The sequence below is a fragment of the Juglans regia genome, chromosome 9 (genome assembly GCF_001411555.2).
Source record: "Juglans regia cultivar Chandler chromosome 9, Walnut 2.0, whole genome shotgun sequence".
NCBI lineage: Eukaryota > Viridiplantae > Streptophyta > Magnoliopsida > Fagales > Juglandaceae > Juglans > Juglans regia.
The window spans coordinates 21,566,279-21,580,588 of NC_049909.1; the positions used below are offsets into that span (position 1 = coordinate 21,566,279).

General features: G+C 28.0%; 1 protein-coding gene and 1 long non-coding RNA gene across 6 annotated transcripts in view; one reads left to right on the plus strand and one right to left on the minus strand.

The window, feature by feature from the left end:
• Nucleotides 1-14,310, minus strand: part of LOC109005789 — a 104,542-nt gene that overhangs the window by 60,940 nt on the left and 29,292 nt on the right. The gene's annotated exons all lie outside the window — the stretch shown is intronic.
• LOC109014842 (probable leucine-rich repeat receptor-like serine/threonine-protein kinase At3g14840) overlaps nt 8,159-14,310 on the plus strand; it is a 61,160-nt gene continuing 55,008 nt past the window's right edge. For 4 of the 5 annotated variants that reach the window (XM_035693720.1, XM_035693722.1, XM_035693723.1 and 1 more), the window contains exons 1-11: nt 8,159-8,420; nt 8,525-8,696; nt 11,800-11,871; nt 11,965-12,036; nt 12,828-12,899; nt 12,992-13,063; nt 13,243-13,314; nt 13,457-13,528; nt 13,645-13,713; nt 13,853-13,933; nt 14,052-14,132. In XM_035693720.1, coding sequence (XP_035549613.1) covers nt 8,312-8,420; nt 8,525-8,696; nt 11,800-11,871; nt 11,965-12,036; nt 12,828-12,899; nt 12,992-13,063; nt 13,243-13,314; nt 13,457-13,528; nt 13,645-13,713; nt 13,853-13,933; nt 14,052-14,132 — 944 coding nt within the window. In that variant the 5' untranslated portion in view covers nt 8,159-8,311. The remainder of the gene's footprint in view (nt 8,421-8,524; nt 8,697-11,799; nt 11,872-11,964; nt 12,037-12,827; nt 12,900-12,991; nt 13,064-13,242; nt 13,315-13,456; nt 13,529-13,644; nt 13,714-13,852; nt 13,934-14,051; nt 14,133-14,310) is intronic. The other variant, XM_035693719.1, reaches the window with a different exon arrangement.

A 14,310-nucleotide genomic window follows, 5' to 3' on the forward strand; every position in this document is an offset into this window, starting at 1 on the left:
TTTATAAAAATACTTCTATTCAGATGAATGTTATAGATAGTGAGAGGACCTATTTATAAAAAAAAGAGACCAAGTTAAATAAGGAAATACATAAATACAATATCTCCTAATCTAAATTGTATTCCAATCAAAATAATATACATGAAATTACGACGACAAAATATAATCGAAATGGTTGGTGCCCTTAAGAGGAGTTTTTACTTTTTTGGTAACATGAGAACAGGATAATCGAGGAAAAGTTAGGATTGAAGTAAAGATTTTTAAATAAAGAGAAATGATATTTGTAATTTTAGAGTATGCAAATTGCAATCTCCACATATTCTATTTTAAAAATAAATGATTAAATCTAAGATTTACATTAAAAAAAAATTTAATAATAAACGCTTATTTATTTATTTATTTTAGATAAAGTAGGCTGAGCTATTGATTTAAGGGAAAAAGATGTTTGGGAGTAGTAGTTGGGGCAGATTTTCATGAACAACTGTGGACATCGAGTTGAGGACCTGTGGTCCTTCATGCAGCCACGTAGGCAGGGGACTATATAAAATAAGAGTGATATTACTCATCATTTCAATTATCAATGATGAGTAAATCAAGGTCAGTCTTCTTCTTATGGCCAATTTAAGAAGGTTTGGCAGCAAATTTGGCAATCTAATGTCCCCCCTAGTGAAAAGGTCTTCTTGTGGAGAGCATGTCTTGATGCACTCCCAACTCAGTCCAAGTTATTTCAGAAAAGAATTGTTGATCATCCTTTATGTCCCATCTGCAAGTTGGAAGAGAAAACTGTTGTTCATGTTCTTTGGGGGTGTGAAGCTGCTCGAGATGTCTGGAGTCAATGTTCAATAAAGCTCCAAAAGTGTCACCTCCCTCAATCTTCAATGCTGCATCTAGTTGAAGCCATTATTGTTTCCATGGCCCCTAATGTTTTTCAAGAATTTATAATCGTAGCCAAAAGAATATGGTGAAGAAGAAACAATTTTATCTTCAACAGAAATTTTTCTCACCCTAACACTCTGGTTAGAGAGGCCAACCACACCATAGAATTGCTAAGAGAGGAAGAGCAAAGAGTTTTATGCAGAATCAATTCAGGTAGCCCTTCATCAGAGGTCTGGAATCCTCCTCCTTTCAACTGGTATAAAATCAACTGAGATGGGGCTATTGATAAGTTTAAAGGGCTGATTGGTATTGGCATCTGTGTTAGGGACTGTGAGGGTCACATTGTGGCTACCTTAAGGCACAACAAACACATGTACCCTGATCCTCTTCTTGCTAAGTCTTATGGTGCACTGCAGGCCATTAAGTTTGGCATTGAGCTTGGCCTTGGACAAGTCATCTTCGAAGGTGATTCCCTGCAGGTTATTAATAATCTCAAGGCTACTGCTGAGGTTTGGTCCAGTGCAAGCATGTTCGTGAGTGAGGCCAGAGAGTTATCTAGTTGCTTTGCTAAATGTGATTTTTCTCATGTTAGGAGAAATGGTAATAACATTGCACATTTGTTAGCAAAAAATGCTCTTACTATTTCAGATTTCATTGTAACTATGGAGGAGGTTCCTCCATGTATTTCTTATTTGTTATAATGAAATGAGAGATATGATTTCCCTTCAAAAAAAAAAAAAAAAAAATTATCATCATCTTTTCATTATTTTATGATGTGACATAAGATGATTAGAGACTATTTATTATATTTTATTTGTGAACTTATCATTTAATGTCAAATTATGAAATGATAAGTTGATGATAAAAAAATAAATGAGGAATAGATTTTTTTATAAAATAAATGGTCATTGGGCTAACATTTGATAAAATATAAAATAAATAATAAAATTTATCTTTTTGTATTAATTTAAGTAAGTAGTACTGATTTCATATGTATAATAGCATAACAGAGGTGATCTTAATCGAATCATCATTCTACATTTTATTAAATTAATTAAATATTTCACTTATCGAACATTTCATTGTGGGAGAATTAGACTCATACGTAAGGATATCGAAAAATGTTAATATATAAAATAAATAATAAAATTTATATCTTCCTATTAGCTTAACCTATCTTATTTCACAATCTATTTTCAGTAACTAATGTTAACAATTAGTAGCGATTTCCCAATTTTAGGCATTAAATTTGTAATTGTAATATATTAAGAAAATGATATAATAACAATATATATCATAGTCAATTTACAACTTAGCATGTAATAATTATTTTTTTTCATGTACTTTAAACTGTTATTAGGACAATAGTTTTGAATTAAAGTGAAAATAAATAATTTTTTAATATGAAATTGTAGATAAAATATTGTGCGACTCATAAAGTCCTTGTAGTCTCTCTCAGCTCGTCCCTATGTATCTATCTCCAACGAAAGGTCCTTCCTTGCATTTGGTCTCCACTAGTACTGCTTACGTCCCAATTAAATTCAAACTGATCCTATCGTCTCTCTCTTATAATTCTCTGAACTCCTTCGTACTACTTATTCATGAGCCATTTGTGTACTAATTTAAATAAGTAATTACATAATAGACCACTTCTACACATTTACCATGACCCAACGATACTAACTGCATGCCAGTGCTAATTAAGGTCCTTTGTGGGCGAGGAGAGTAGAAACACAAACAAACGCCCAAAGGGGAGAGAGACAGGGTGGTTGGAGCGTTGGTGGCAAAGAATAAGAGGACGATCGATTGTTAAATAATATAGAGAATTAGAAACATGCAATTTTTTATTTTTTATTATAAAATAGATTTAAAGAATAATACAAAATTATATCAATTTATAAAATTAATTTTATATAATTTCTTTATAATTATAACAATTATAAAAACAAATCGTCTAGAAAAAGTAATATATTATATATATCGAATACAAAAATAAAGATGAGAAAATGTGCATGTTTTAGGATTGTGTGTGGTAAGAAATATAACTTATAACTTTAAGACTTATAATTTATAACTCAAATAATAAGCTTTATATTTCAAAAGATGTTTATTGTTTGATAAACATGTATCTAAAATATTTTTAAAATTAGTTACATTAATTTTTTAAAAATATACAGTTATGTGTATGAGCTTTTTGATAAAAACTTTAATTTAATTTTTTTTTTTAAATAGACTTTGAATTTTTTTAAATGATTAAACTATTTTTATAAATTTATCAAACATATAATTTTTTTATAAAAAAGATTTTAAACAATTAAAAGAACTTTTTAAATTATCAAATCGAAACCCCAAACAGGTTCTTACTTTTATAAAAAAGAACTTTGGAACGCGAAAAGTCGTTTAAGTACGACCGTAAGCAGATAATCATTGGTTACGTAGGAGATAATCATTCTCCAATCAAAACTTATCTTAATTTATTTTATTTGATAGTTATAATTTTTTTAAATTTTTATATAAAATATAATAAATAATTCAATTTTTTTAAATTTTAAAATATTTTTATCAAATCTCACATAAAATATAATAAATAATTCAATTTTTATTTTACTATTCACAAATTATCTCAACTCATCCCATCTTTAAATTCAAATCACACCTCAATCAGTCCATCTTGGATTTTTTTTTCTTTAATATGTTCTATCGTTTGTCTCTTGGTTTAGAACCACCACTGGCACCGGATCCAATATCTTAGGATGGACTCGTGCTATATATATGTACATATTTTATGCATTTATTAAGTGATAATTTTATTATCGTATTTTGTTAATTTAAACTTTAAATTTTAAATTTTTTATGATTTTCAATAGCCAACACATTAACAAATTTTCGAATAATTTTGTTTGCTTTTGTTTTGTTTTTACGGTACGAACGTACAGGCCAAGACCGTATACTCAAAGAGTTGTATTTTTTTTTCTTTTTTTTCATATATATTTTTAATCATTATAAACATTTTTTAAAAAAATAAAAAATTCATAATATTTTTAAAAAATATTTTTTTAATCACTAAATAAAAATAAAAAATACCACATAAATTTGGATCCCGAATTGCATCTCTGGCACTCAGACGTACGAGAAAAGTCGTACCTATCCATTTGCGGTAGCGCCCACATCTATTGAAGAACATGAGCACATTCACCGGTCACCACACGTACCTTGATTGATTGAATATTTGCAAAACTAGTAGTTGTCTACCATTAATGCATGATATATATACATGGCCTCCAAATGACTTTTCTAACCTGTCTCTCTGGATGGTGGCTAGGAGCATTATGTCATTATATATGGGACGTGGTCTTCATTTGCCAATAACAGTTAAATATCATTGTCAGCTTAATTTCCTCGAACCAGATTCTTCGACCTTCGATGTATATCTTTTTTGAGCATTGCTATTCATAAGTCCATACATCACACACCATAATTTTTTTATTTTATTTTTATTTTTTAGTTTTTTTAAAAATATTTTTTTTCGGTTTTATTATTTTTAAAACAATTGAATTCTTTTACTCATCATCCATATACAACACATTTGGTAAGAAAGAAAATTAAAAAAATCATAAAAAATATTGTGTGTGGTGTATTATACTTATGAATAGAATTTTTCATCTTTTTTATCTCACGTTGATTTGAGGAAAAAAGATGTTTGGAAATTCTTGGGACAGATTTTCATGAACAACTGTGGACATCGAGTTGAGGACTTGTGGTCCTTCATGCAGCCACGCAAGCAGGATACTATATAAAATAAGAGTAATGTTATTCAACATTTCAATTTTTTACCATCTTTTCATTATCTCATGATATAACATTAAATGATTAGAGACTTAAAAAAATAATTAAAGATTATTTATTATATTTTATTTATGAATCTATCATTTAATGTCACATTATAGAATGATGAGATGATGATAAAAAAATAAATGATGAATAGATTTTTTTCATAAAATAAATGGTCATTGGGCTCACATTTGATAAAATATAAAATAAATAATAAAAATTAATTTTTTGTATTAATTTAAGTAATTAGTGATTTCATATGTATAATAGCATAACAGAAGTGATCCTAATCGAATCATCATTCTACATTTCATTAAATTAATTAAATATTTCACTTATTAGACCTCTCGTTGATGGAGAATTAGACTCACATGCGCGTAAGGAAGAGTGTTATAAATTTAAGATATAAAATAAATAATAAAATCTATATCTACCTATTAGTTTAATCTATTTTATTTCACAATCTATTTTCAGCAACCAATGTTGACAATTACTCGCGATTTCTCAATTTTAGGCATTAAATTTGTAATTGAAATATATTAAGAAAATGGTATAATAACAACTATATATATCATAGTCCATTTACAACTTAGCATGTAATAATATTTTTTTTTCATGTACTTTAAACTGTTAATAGGACAATAGTTTTGAATTAAAGCGAAAAGAAATAAATTTTTAATATGAAATTGTAGATAAATTATAGAGCAGTTGGTATTTATCATTATCCAATATATAATATTAATCCTCTTTCTAGGAAAGTTTGATATTGGATTTTTTTTTTCTTATAATTTTCAAATGATTAATTGAAAATAGTATATTTTTGTACTTTTTCGTGTCATCTGTCGATTCTGTCCGTGTGTCGAGCATTTCTCCTTCTCTATATATAATTAAAATTTATTACAAAAAAATTATTTATTTACAATCAATTAATTTCAATAAAATAATTATTTATAATTAAAATAAATCGTCGCAAATAAATTACTACAAATATCTATTTTTTATGTAGTAATTGGCCGGTATGATAATATGATAACCTGATCACATTATGATCTATTAATTATGAATTTTTTTATTTATGCAAAGAAGACTTGGTCTCTAATTGATTAGTAGATTTAAATATATAAGATATATTTTTTTTGAAAAAATATGCCTAGTCACTCTCTCGTCTTAAATGTGCACACTAGTACAGTCTCCTATCAGCTCGTCCCTATCTGTCTCCAGCCAAAGGTCCTTCCATGCATTTGCTCCCCACTACTGCTTACGTCCCAATTAAATTTAAACTGATCCTATCGTCTCTCTCTTATAATTTTCAGGGAAAAAGATATTTCAATGAATTCTTTATTTTATTTTTTAAAATATTTATTTTATTTTACATATTAATTTTTATAATATATCATACATCAATGTATCTATTTTTTAATATCAATTAAATATTATACTTTTTAATATTTTTTTATTTATTTTAAATATTTTTTCTAACTATCAATAATTTAATCAAATGTTTTGATATTTATAATATCTCTCCATATGTAATTTTATATAATTATATTCTATTTTAAATTAATTCAAATTTATAAACTAAAATAAGATATAAATTAATTCAAAAAGTAAAAAGAAGAAATTAATTCAACTTCAAATTTTGCCATTAGCGTCTAGCAAAAAAAAAAAAAAGTGTAAAAATAAAAGAGAGGATTTTAAATAAAAATAAATGACTTTTATGGAAATGAAAAAAATTAAATAGTAAGAGAGAGAAATTAATTTAAAATATTTACAATGAAGAGTAGCTCGTTTCACATCTAACATATTACTATAACAGAATGTAAAATAAAAGAAGAAATATAAGATTCATTGGGCTGGCGATCCTGATGATCGTCGTTCCACTACGGGCTATGCAATTTTTATCGACTCATCTCTAATTTCTTGATCTACGAAGAAACAGTCAGTCGTTGCCAAGTCCAATACCAAAGCTGAGTATCGAGCCTTGGCGATGGTTAGGGCTGAACTTTACTGGATTCGCATGTTACTCAAGCATTTGCACATTACAATCCCAACTGTCCCTACTATCTGGTGCGACAACAGTGGTGCAATTGCACTTGCCTCCAATCCTATTTTTCCCGCTCAGACGAAATATATTGAAGTCGACTTTCATTTCATTCGTGAGAAAATAGCAAACAAAGATGTCTCACTTCAGTTTCTTGCTTCATCTAATCAGCTGGCTGATGTGCTCACTAAAGGCTTCAGTTCTGTCCGCTTCTGAATGCTGCGATCCAAGCTTCTGGTGACAACACTCCCCATTCGCTTGCGGGGGGATGTTAGACAGATAAACCAAAAATCAAATACTCCCAAAGATCACTCACCACAAGATCAAGAGTTACCAACAGCTCCTCAATGATTATCATCTACAACAACTTCACCCTTACCATCTGCAACAATTCCAACTGTTATGACTCCTGATATATATGAATATTTGAATTGTATATATATCCATTTATGTAATTCAAACTGGACTACTTACTGATTGTACGTCTATATAAAGAGGTTAATACACACGGCTGAGTATTCAAGTCAGCCTATTCTTTAAATATTTACACGTTTCACATCTAACATATTACTATAACTGAATGTAAAATAAAAGAAGAAATATAAGATTCATTCGAGGTCATTTTTAAGAAAATTTCTTTATATTGTAAAAATATATAATATAGGAAGTGCGCTAGACTAGGCGCAGATTTTCATGAACAACTGTGGACATCGAGTTGAGGACTTGTGGTTCTTCATGCAGCCACACAGGCAGGTGCAATACAATCACACTTTGTATGAGAACTGGGTACGGATACCGACAGGGTGCAATAATTTTTTTTTTTAAAGAAATCGCCATTGGGTATAAAATATAAAACAAATAATAAAATTTATCTTTTTATATTAATTTAAGTCGTGATTTTATATGTATAATATTATATAAGAGGTCGTAATCCAATCATCATTCTATATTTAATTAAATTAATTAAATATTTTACTTATCAGATATCTCATTTGAAAAAAAATTAGACTCATATATAAGGAAGAGAAGAGTGTTGAAATATAAAATAAATAATAAAACTAACATTTTCTTATTTGCTTAATCTATTTTATTTCACAATATGTTTTTAACAACCAATATTTCCCAATTTTAGGCATTAAATTTGTAATTGTAATATATTAAGAAAATGATATGATAACAACTATATATATCATAGTCAATTTACAACTTAGCATGTAATAACTATTTTTTTTCATGTACTTTAAACTGTTACTAGGACAATAGTTTTGAATTAAAGTGAAAATAAATAATTTTTTAATATGAAATTGTAGATAAAATATTGTGCGACGCATAAAGTCCTTACAGTCTCTCTCAGCTCGTCCCTATATATCTATCTCCAACGAAAGGTCCTTCCTTGCATTTGGTCTCCACTACTGCTTAGGTCCCAATTAAATTCAAACTGATCCTATCATCTCTCTCATATAATTCTCTGAACTCCTTCGTACTTCTTATTCATGAGCCATTTGTGTAGTACTACTTTCACTTGTTAATTGGGTATGTTCTGAAGTTGGTATTTTCGTTGGCATGAAAATAAATATGTTTCTTGTTCGGCTTCTTCTTGCTTCAATCGTCATGACCGTTTGCTTTGCAACTTTTGCTTCCGGAGCCCTTGAAGTACTGCCCGATGATGAAGGTATGCACACACATGACACACACAGATATCCATTGACACACAGCTAGGAGTGAATTTGATTAATTGGGTTTGCTTAAAATATAATTGTGGAGTTCAATTTACAGTGCAAGCTTTGCGTGACATATTCAATACGTTGGGGAAGAAGGACTGGGACTTCTATAACCCATGTAATGGTACTGTGCCACCATCGGCCGTACAAGAGGGTAATATTTGTGCTGTTAACTGCAGCAGCTGCTTCGTGAATGGCATTAACGAGTCATACCGCGTTGTAGGCATGTACGTTGTCATCTCTCTTTCTCTGATCATCCTCATCACTTCATGACGAGCTGTTTCATAAGTCTCAAATTTTTCTTTTATAGGAAAACACGTCATTAACAGAAAAACATTACAAATTGTTAACGTGATATGCTTAATTTATTTTACAGTAAAATGTATTTTATAATTTAACTTATTCACGAACTTGTTAAATTCAATTATTTTTTCAAAAAAGAGTAACTAAGGTCTTGTTTCTGTAAACATGTATTTTCATATATTTTATTTTTAAACATCACTTAAATACAAAATATTTTTAAATTTTAAATTTTTAATTTTTTCATCTAATTATTATCTAATAGTTACAAATTTCTCAAACTTTCAAACTAAACATAAAAAATAATACAATTTTTTAAATCTTAAAATAAAAATTTTATTGAAAAATTATATTCAAATAATATTTTAATTTTATAATATTTTTATTCAAAATTTTTTTTTTCTGATGTTTCAAAACTCAATAAAATATTTTAAATCAAACAATTTATAAATAATCTGAAATGTTCTAAGTTTCCAAATGGTTCATAAATGCTTTTAAACTCCCTTGCTTGCCACTATTTTAAAATATAATAATATTTGTGGAAAAACTAAAAATTAAAAATAAATAATTCGTTTTCCTTATGAACTCAATTCTCAAGCGGTACTGAAGTTAAAACGTTAGAATGATGGCATGGCTTGGCTGCAAACCGCTGAAGTACAAACTAACGACCGCTTGCCCAAACATGCAGTGAGTTCGGTGTCTACAATATGTATGGTTTCTAAGGCTCCGTTTGAGTATTAGAGTATTTTGAAAATATTTTATTATTATTTATTATTTATTATTTTCTATTTATTATTTCTTATTTTATTATTATTTTTTTTACTATTATTCATAAAATACCTGACATCACCTCCCTACCAAAACATAATCTTAACAATTTTTGCGGATGTCTTTTCAAGAATTATTTCTTTTGAGTACAAAATTGACATGTTCATTCTCGCGGGCACAAATGTACACCTATCATATATCAATTGGATATTGGTTATACGCCATCTAATCTTATATAATTACTATAATTTTTTTAAAATTTTAATTAAAATATAATAAATATTTTAATATTTTAAAATAAAAATTATATTAAAAATTCATATGTTAATAATATTTTATTTTATTTTATATTTTATATTTTTTATATAATCAAAATTTCAAAATCAATCTCCTATTTTTTCAGTCAACGACTCATTCTGTTGGTAGACTAGCTTAAGGTTCCACGCTGAAGAGGATAATGCCACGTATAAGTTTAAAAAACTACAAATTACATGAGTCATCGTCTAAAACAGAAACTAATGACCGCTTGCTCAAACAAGCAGTGAGTCGCCGACACCGAATTACAATATGTATGGTCCCGAGTCGTACCACAATTTTTGTGGATGTCCTTTCAATAATTGTTTCTTTTGAGCTTTACAAAATAAATAATTTATTTTTTTAAAATTTTTAAATAAAAATAATATTTTAATAATATTTTATTTTATTTTTATATATAATTAAAAAAAATTTAAAGTCAATCATCTATCTCTTCAGTCAGCGACCCATTCTGTCGGTAGGCTAACTTTAGCGTTCCACGCGAAAAAGGATAATGCCACGAATAAGTTTACAAAACTACTAATTACATTAGTCATCGCTTCTACCTCTAAACACATACTTTTACAAATCAATATTTTTTATCTTAATTCAAATAATCTTATTATTTTTTACAGATTTCTATTTCATTGACTATTCAAACGAAGCCTTATAATTTTTTAAAAGATAACATGACTACTCTCCATTTTATTTTTCTTACTCAATAGTAATTCCTAAGTACGATTTTATTAGTTGATTTTTTTTTTAAAAGTACGATTTTATTAAGTTCAAGTCTAAAAATATTAATTTTTAGTCATTCTGTTCTCAAGTTAGTTCAAGGAGTACACATTTCACATTATTTAAATAATAAATTTTAATTTTAAAAATTCAAATTTTTAAAATTTTCTTTCAAATCAAATCAAGTAATATAAACATGACTTTAATAGATGTGTTATCCACACCGACTTATTAATAAGATTCTCTTTGCAAAATTAAAATCAAGCCATGTAAACACTTTAATAGATGTGTTATCCACACACAACCTTATTATTAAGGTTCTTTTTCCATAACAAATACACCTTTATTGGTTTTCATGTTCTTTTGATATTACTTCATTGGCTAATTATAATTTAGAGAAATGATATTTGCAGTTACAAAGTATGTAAATATTGTACATTTATTTTTTTTTAAAAAATGAATAAATGCCAGACCAACATGAAAAAATTAATTTTTTAAAATTATACTCTACTCTTTTTTAAAAGGAATGTTCAGCGCTTATACAACATATAATTGTGTCATTATCCTAAATTTATCTATGCTATCCTATTTCATTATATATTACAAGATAGTTTCTTTACATAGAGATGCATGCTGTTTATTATAGATTTTGTCATCATCAATTACACCTTTAGATATATTATATTTTAAGTAATTATCTATTTAAGTAATGAAATCCTTCAACGCATGTCACGTAAAGTATAATTGTATTTAATAAAATTAAAGATAAAGAATAGTATTACTCTTTTAATATGGCCATAATCTTAAAAATCAAGATTTAGTTGCTATATATATGTATGTATGTATGTATGTATGCATGCATGCATGCATGCATTGCGTATTGTGAAAGTTAAGCACAATTATTGAAAAAAGAGTAGTGATAGAAAAATCTTTTACAACTTTGTTTTAAATTGATGACATTTTTAGAAAACAATGATACTTAAGTTTGTTTTATTAAAACGTCCTCTATTTAAGATAAAGTAATGAAACAGTACTTTTAAAAAATGGATCTATTTTTATTATCATTTTCTCGTGATAGAAACATAATTATTTAACAACTTTGTTTTAAATTGATGGTGCGCATTTTTATAAATAATGATATATGCTCATTATACCGTTACAATTATGTTTTATAAAAACATTTTTGTCCTTATCATTCTCCTTTAAAAAAATTGTTCTCTACTGGAATTTCAGACTTCTCAAAAGACAGAATCTATTAGGCACTCTTCCTTCAAATTTGGGGAGGTTACCTTGCCTGCGAGTACTGTAAGTGTATTGTACGTGTATTGTTTTCTTTCATCAACTAACTTACCTATATATTGGAACTCATTTCTTCGTCCCCCTTTATTGTATCTGCAGTGACCTCACTCGCAACTACCTTAACGGTTCAATCCCTTCGGCATGGAGCTCCATGAAGCAGCTGCAAGATGTGTAATCCCACTTTTCCATATATTTATGTGAAGTAATACTAGATACAAGTTTAAAAAAAATTAATTTGGTGCAAATCTTTTATTAAAAAGTGGTCGGTTCTACTAAAAAATTAAAAGATTTTTTTTTGTTTTTACATTTTTTTAAGTTGAGTATTTTTTTTTTACAAATTGATTACGTAAAACTTGTCTACGTGAGATTTGTACAAATCATTTCTCTATTCACGTATTAGTTTAACTTAAAGTCGTTCTCATGTGCATGAGGCTAACTGTACGTTTTATATATATATATATATATATATATAATTATAAGTAATTGTTCATGTCTTTAAGTTTAAGGGCATATTTAGATGCTAATTAAAGTATCTCTAAATTTTGTGAATAGTAATAAAATAATTTAATTGAAAATATTTTATTAAATTTTAGGAAGAGAGAGAATTTTGAATAAAAATATATTTTAAAATAACTATTGTACTAGAGTTTATGAAAATGAATATATAAAGTTAAAAAATTATTTGAATATAATTTTTTATCCTAAGATTTGTAAAAGTTGTATTAAATTTTGTGTTTGAGCATTCATCATGATTAGGTAGTGATTAAATTAAAATTTTAAAATAAAAAAAAAAAATTGTATTTTAATGATGTTCACAAACGAAGTTACTAAAAATTTAGAAGTTTTAAGAATTTTAAAAATTCTCATTTACTGTATTAAACATGCCCTAAGTTTTCTTGATTCTTGAACCTATACTTCCTTGTACTAGGAGGATTTTAACACAGTGGTCTTATCGCATGCAGTTCCCTTTTAGGAAACCGGTTAACGGGTCCTATCCCTAGAGATCTTGCAAAAATCACAACTTTGAGAAACTTGTGAGTTTTGATCGCACCCATTTCGTTTCTATATTTTAACAGTTTTTTGTGAGGATTATTGTTAGAGAGCAATTCGGTTTTCTTCTTTGTAGGACGGTCGAGTTCAATCAACTTTCAGGAAATCTTCCTCCAGAGCTTGGGAGTTTGTCCTACTTAGAAAAACTGTAAGATGAATTTCATATTCTCAATTGCGAGTTCCATCTCTCTTGTTTGCAACGAGAATTACTTGGATTGGATTTTCTGTAGAAAAAAAATGTTGAATCCTGATATTGCTGATAATTAAGCCATTGGATGGATTACTTTTACTTGTATATTTATATTTATCTGTTGTTTTCGATCGTAGTAAACTCAGCTCGAATAGTTTTACTGGGGAGCTACCTCCTTCATTCGCAAACTTGACCTCATTGACAGATTTGTAAGCTTCTAATTATTTCTTTCTATATCGAGTTTTATTTCCACGTGCTGAAATTATAAGTTACTAATATTTGCCTTTTGATCAGATATCTATGACACTTTTTTTTTTTTTGTCTTGTCAATGATCAAACGTAAATGCGCAGTCTGATCAGCGACAATCAATTTTCTGGACAGATTCCCAGTTATATTCAAAACTGGAAAAACCTCACTAACCTGTGAGATCTTATAATATATTCCTTTTTTGAACTTTTGAAAAGATTTTGTTGTTATTATATTACAAAAATCGTGTCTTATCATGACTCATAAAATCCAAATATGGCAACATGAACAGATTTATTCAGGCAAGTGGTTTGAAGGGCCCAATTCCTCGCCTCGATCATTTGGAAAAGTTAATTGAATTGTCAGTATGAATCCCTATTAATCTCACAGCTATATATATATATATATATATATATATATAATCATCTCGGTATATATGGAGATGGAACATATAATTATATGATTTGAACAACTATTCTTTGTTGAATTTTGACATACAGGAGAATCAGTGACTTGAATGGATCTGATCAAGTAACTAATTTTCCACTCAAAAACATTGACGTAGCACAATGGAAAATACTGTACGTGAGTCCAATGTTTCAGCAGCGCATAATTTTCCAAAGTAGTGTACGATCCTTATGGCTAGCTAGCTACTTTACTCAAGTTTTACATAATTATTTACTCTTTTTTTTTTCCAAGGATGTTGAGGAATTGCAATCTTACTGGACCGCTACCCAATCCAATATTATCTCCCGGGGCTAAGATATCATTGTCAACCTTGTTAGTATAGTACTTCTTGATCATCAATTCCACTATTTAATTCCCAGCCCGTTTTATGATATTTTAGAAACCTTCGTGAAATTAATTGTACCGCCTGAAAGGAGTACCGGAGTGATTTGCAAAATCTTTTAGGGTTCTATATATTTATTTTCTAATTCAGTTAGTTATAAATTCTCCT